Source organism: Sciurus vulgaris (assembly GCF_902686455.1).
Source record: "Sciurus vulgaris genome assembly, chromosome: 5".
Classification (NCBI taxonomy): Eukaryota; Metazoa; Chordata; class Mammalia; order Rodentia; family Sciuridae; genus Sciurus; species Sciurus vulgaris.
The window spans coordinates 73,429,142-73,435,141 of record NC_136465.1 but is presented as its reverse complement, the minus strand read 5'-3'; the positions used below and the strand labels follow the sequence as shown (position 1 = coordinate 73,435,141).

The 6,000-nt window shown below is 44.6% G+C and overlaps 1 protein-coding gene across 1 annotated transcript in view; it reads right to left on the bottom strand.

Moving 5' to 3' along the window:
* Positions 1-2,792: 2,792 nt before the first annotated feature.
* Positions 2,793-6,000, bottom strand: part of CD9 (CD9 molecule) — a 33,125-nt gene continuing 29,917 nt past the window's right edge. The window contains exons 6-8 of the mRNA XM_079142380.1: positions 5,775-5,864; positions 4,519-4,602; positions 2,793-3,256 (exon numbers count right to left, since the gene is read on the bottom strand). Of these exons, the coding sequence (XP_078998506.1) occupies positions 3,191-3,256; positions 4,519-4,602; positions 5,775-5,864 (240 nt within the window). The 3' untranslated portion in view covers positions 2,793-3,190. The remainder of the gene's footprint in view (positions 3,257-4,518; positions 4,603-5,774; positions 5,865-6,000) is intronic.

The following is a 6,000-nucleotide window of genomic DNA, read 5'->3' as shown; positions in this document are numbered from 1 at the left end:
TCTACTCACTTCCCTTCCCTTCTCCCTCTCTCGTCTCCCCATAATCGCCTAACTGGAGAGAGATGGTATCTCATTGTGGTTTTGATTTGTGTTCACATATTTGTTGGCTATTTGTATTTCTTCTTTTGAAGGCTAACTGCACTTCTGAGCCTCAGTCTGGGAAGGTAAAACCAGGCTCAGGCTTCACTGGGTGGAATTCAGTAATCTCAGAGTCATCTCTCAGAGGAACTGGCAGCAGCTGGAACATGTGTCCCTCCTCTGGATTTCTAGGATCTGATAATCCACCTCTTTTCTCTGCTTCCCCAGCCTTTGGGCTGGGAGTTGTTTCTTCTGGCTATTATTTCCGCATTATCTCCTTGTTCTCTCAGTGATTTGTTTTTCAACACTCGTTTAGCCAATTTCCTACATTAAATTCTCTGTGATGAATGACCTTTTTTGGATTGTTTTCCTGGCTGGACCCTGATTGTACATTGTTATTTAACAATTTATAGTCTATTGTAATTGAAAGGAGATAAAACTTATAACATGTACAATAGTTAACCGTTCATGGAGAAAACGATGAAACAGTCGCCCATGTTAGCCAGGGCCTGATAAAGCGTGCTTTTCCCTGGGGGAGGGAGATTTGCACTTAACAGAAGGACTGTTTGTTATCTTCCTTTTCTGCATTGCTTTAAATCCAGAATGTGGCCAATATGTCACTCATGGGCAAAAATACTGTTGTATCTTCCAATGCGTGGGTGTTGTGGGGAGGACCTGAGAGGGTGGGCAGCAATGGGGAACTCCATGCTGGTTTAGAAGGAAACCAGAGGACAGCCTGATCCAAGGGGTGGTGGCCACTGACTTTGGGTCTAGGTTTTTCTAGGTCTAGCTGGGGTAAGGGCGTTGCAGATGAGATATAAGTTCCCCCGAGTCAAATACATGGGATTGTATTTGTTTCCAAGAGATTTAGAGGATTATTAACTTTAGTTTGCTGAGTACCATTTTTTGCATTTCCCCTTCCTTCTCCAACTCATTTTCTTCATCACTGATAACTGTCAAAGATTATGCAGAGTGGATCGCACATTTTGCTCCACTTTATTTCCAAACCAAAACAATGATAGCTAGGTCAATGCTGCTGCCCTGTCTTCTGTCTAAATGAAAGAACAGAGTCTATTGTTGCCCTGGCTGTTTCAAGGCAGTTGGCTCTTCCTCCTCTTCCTCTTCCCTAATGCTTCTTAATAGACTTCCTTTTATGTGTTCCACATTTTTGCTCTGAAGTTTCACCATTTTTCCATGATCTCATCCCACATGTCAAAACTGTGACTGGCCTGTAGCCAACTCCTCATGAAGCTGTGGAAGTTGTTGTCATGGTAAGAAACCTCAAGAGTTGTGTGACTAGTCTTCAGAGGAATCCTGGAATCCCAATCTGGAACATTACATCTACTGGATTTTTGGTTGTTGTACTTGAGATGACAACCAGGGGTGCTCTAACACTGACCCACAATCCTTTTTTTATTTTATTTTTTGAGACAGAGTCTCACTAAATTGCCAAGGCTGGCCTCAAACTTGTGATCCTCCTACCTTGGACTCCCAAGTAGCTGGGATTATAGGTGTGAACCACCACGTCCAGTGCATGTAATTTAAAAAAAAATAAAAATAAACATTTGCCATTTAAAAACTACTCTGTGTGTTTTACTAGCTCCAACTAACAAAGGAGCTGAAGCCCACAACCATGCTAGTTCAATGTTAGGGACATAAACTGAATGTTGGTCTATTTCTAATGTCTGTTCTTTCTACCATAGTGATACTTCTCTTGAGTGTTGCAGTCCTGGGCAATTCAGAAACTGTTCTTTTGCTATTTCTCCATGGGTGAAGAATGGAGAATAATCTACGTGTCTCTCCAACTTCCAGGGTAACACGAGGGGCAGCTGGACCACTTGAATCTTGCCTAGATCTATAGGTGCCAGAGGGGTCATTAGAACAGCCCCACTGAGTGGGTCCTCTCCAATTTGCCTGGCCAGGTCAGGTCTGGATCTGGATCCTTCCAAGCAGTGCAGATTCTGCACTGGGATAAGATCGGATCCTGCCTGCGTTTCCACAGGGGAAGCAGATGGTTTGGGGAAATCCAATTTCAAAGGAAAGAAATCCAATTAGCTCTCCAGGGATCTGGGATGGCCAAGACATGAGTGGAGACAATTACATTAGATACTCAGGCCTACCAAGCCAGCCTGACGGCAGAGGATGCATGGGGTGGGAAATACCCTCAGGTCACTTATTCCATGGCTGAGGCAAAGAGGGAGAACCTTGGCAGAATCAAGTCCTTAGACTCTTAGATCCCTGGCTGAGACCCATGAACATGCAGCTGACTCTACCTTTGGACCTTCCCTGTTTTTCAGGTCCTCTCTGCAATTTACATAAAACCAATGGTTGCCTGGTGCAGTGGCACATGCCTGTAAATCTTAGCTACTCTGGAGGCTGGGGCAGGATGATTGCAAACTCAAAGCCAGCCTGGGCAACTTAGCAAGACCCTGCCTCAAAATAAAATAAATGAAGAAAAGAGCTGGGAACTCAGCTGAGTGGCAGAGCACTTGCCTAGCAAGCACAAGGTGCTGGGCTCAATCCCTGGAAGCCCCCTCCCCCAATCTCTTAATCTCTCCATGCCTTGATTTCTTCACTAGTAAGTAGGGAGATACATCTTCCAACTGACTTCTCATATAAACGCAGTCAGAGTAAACAGTAGTTGAAAACGTTTGAAAATTAATTAGCTCTTTAAAAAAATTTAAAGGAAGCAAAAATCAAACACCAGTCCAGGATATTGTCATAATCTTTTATTATGTATCAAATTGTCTTCAATATAAGTTACAACCTGATTAAATTTGATAGACATTTTTATCTATTTAAGACAAAAAAATTCTCTTTATGTACAATATCTGTTGTCTAGAGTCTAGCAAATATAGTACCTTTCATTGCAGGATTTCTGCTAACATACAAGCAAAAATAAACAACAACAAAAATATAAACCAAAGCAAACCAAACCCCCAAATCCCTCAACTACAAATGTCAATGTTGAATAAAGCATTAAAATGACAAACACAGAATAACTTTTGTTTAGAAATGCAGAATGGATGCTAACGTTAGTGGCCAAAAAAACCAAAAAAACCCCCCACAATCTTTGGGGGTGGATTTTCCTGCTCAGGGTTGTGAGCTGACTCTAGACCATCTCGCGGCTCCTGCGGATAGCACAGCACAAGATCATACTGAAGATCATGCCAAATATCTGGAAGACAGAAGAACAGGGTGGTTTTGTTTGAGGGAAGGCAGAAGGGAAGGGACAGACATGAGCCATTCAGTTCAAGACAAATGACAAGGGGAATGGCATCCATGAAGTCAAATGAGTTAAAGGGTGCTGAAGCAGAAGAGAAGAAGGCTAGATAAGGGGAAGGACTGTTGAAGGACCCCTGGACTCAAGGAATTCTGAGAGTTGGTCAATATAAGCAGCATAAGTATTTTCTGTGGAGAACTTTCAGGGTAAGACTAATAAGTACAGAATAAAATTCAGTGCTCAGATTCCAGATATTTCAATACCAGACCACACAGCTTAGGAATTTTCTTTGCGGGGCTGGGGATGGAACCTCAGCCCTTGTGCATGCTAGGCAAGTACTCTCCCACTGAAACACACCCTCAGCCTGAGACTACTACTTTTGCTTTCATCTTTGTGTATCTGTGTTTAAAATTCTATTTTAAAAGGTGTTATTATGTCTTTTTACTGAAGTGCTTCAGCTTTCTTGGCTTCAGACAAGGAGGCAAATCACCACCAAGAAAGCAAGCCATTTTTTCTGGGGGCCAAAAGAAGGGCGAGGCAAAAGATTCTGGGATGTTGATTGAGTCCGGCTGCCCAGTGAGTGACAATCCTTGGGTTTTCATCACTCCTCCATGAGGGAGAGAAGGCAGACCTCAAGGGAAATGGTCGGCTCTTAATGGTTTCTAGGGGCTGATCAGCAGAGAAGTGGAATACTTGAAGCTTTCAGCCTTCTTGTTGGCTGTGCACCTTCTGTCCACATAAGATGAAATGCTTTGCCCCCATGTAACTTCTAGTGGACAGATTTCTTTTAGAAAAAGACAAACAGTTGCATAGTGAGACATGTCCTGAGACCAGAGGCATTGCTACTGCCTTGCATTTGCCCTTGAACCTTAACAGCAAGAAGAATGAATACTGGAGACACCTAGAGTTCAAACTGTGGATCCTTTACTCATGAGCTAAGAGGCCTTGATCAATTTACCCAACCTGCCCATTTCCTTTTTTTTGGCAGTGATGCAACTGAACCCAGGGCCTTGCACATGGTAGGGAAGCACTGTACCACTGACCTATACCCCCAGCCCTCCACCACCTAGTAATAAAATGCAAATACTAATAGCACTCACCTTGTAGGGTTACATTAGTCAGTGTAATGAATCAAACAGTGCCCAGCCAGAGCAGGTGCTCAATAGGTGCTACCTATTGCGAAGGCCAGCCCCTCCCCAGATGACCCTGCCACTCACCATCACCACCGCGATGCCGATGCCCACCGCACCAATGATGTGGAACTTGTTGTCGAAGACCTCTTTAATGGCCTCAGGGCAGGACTTGGGGAGACAAACAGACCTGGGTCACATACAATCCCCATACTGGGGCACTTGCCCCCTCTGACAGCACCTGTCTCACACTGTGAACCCTGGTAGTCAGAGAATGGGCTGGGAATAGGAATATTCAGGGTTAAGAGATGCCCTGGCTGGTGGATGGAAAGGGGACCTGAGAGAGACGTGGGAGGTGGTGACTATAATTGGCAAGGCATCAGGGAAGGAGGAGGTTTGGGGTTTCTTTCCTTCTTTCTTTCGGTACTGGGGATTGAATCCAGGGGCGCTTTACAACCACTAAGCTACATCCCCAGCCCTTTTTATTTTTTATTTTGAGACAGGATCTTGCCATGTTGCTTGGGGTTTATTAAATTGCTGAGCCTTGTGGTATGATCTTCCTGCCTCAGCTACCTGAGTTGCTGGGATACAGGTGTGTCACCATGCCTGGCTTGAGGTTTTCATTGTTGTTATTATTTTTCCAGTTCTGGGGATGAACCCAGGGTTTCACACAGGCCAGGCAAGTGCTCTACCACTGAGCTATATCCACAAGCCCCTGGGGTCTTTTTCTGATATGTGTGTGGAGCACTTTTTTATTCTGGAGACTAGACATTAACCCTAGTTTACAATCGTAAGCCATTACTAGGTCTAAAAAGCAGGAGTCCAAGACTCAAAGCTATGCCATCTTCATTAGCTGAAGGTCTGGGGCAGCAGGGGGCAGTTCCAGATACCCAGTGTCTGCAGGGGGCTTGAGTGCTTTGTTAGCTCCTTGGTCTGATTTTTCTATTCCTGTCCTTGAGGAAATGGGGCCCAGGACAGGGGAGAAAAAAAGATGGTCACTCTGGGGCCCTGTTAGGTGGAAGAAGTATTTTTAAATTTAATTTTATTTTGTTCATGTTTGCTTTTATTTCTTTTTATTATAATCGTAGACACTTGTTAATTGTACAAATGGATGGGTTTCACTGTGACATTTCCATACACATGCATTTCATGCTTTGATCATGTCCTCCTCCCCTCTTCTCCTCTCCCTTTCCTGTCCCCTTCCTTTATAGTCCCTCTTCTAGGGAAGGGTTGTTTATGAAGCACTTGAACACTCATCCTCCTAGAGAAGATGGCCACTTCTACCTTTGAAGGACTTGCCCAGAGTAATAGGAGGGGTGCCTGAGGCTTGCTTCTCACTTTACCTTAAGTTGGATGCTTTCGAGAATGTCCTTTTTGGGGCAGATGTCCGAGATGAACTGCTCCACACCTCCAGCCAAACCACAGCAGTCCAACTGCAGACAGAAAGCAGGGATGGGGATGAGGGACATGAGAAGAAAAGGTGCTAAAAGGGAGAGGTGTGCAGGCTGGCACACCAAGCAGGCTGTGGGAGACACCGCCTGAAGACGGGCAGAGGCGGGAGGTCCGCAT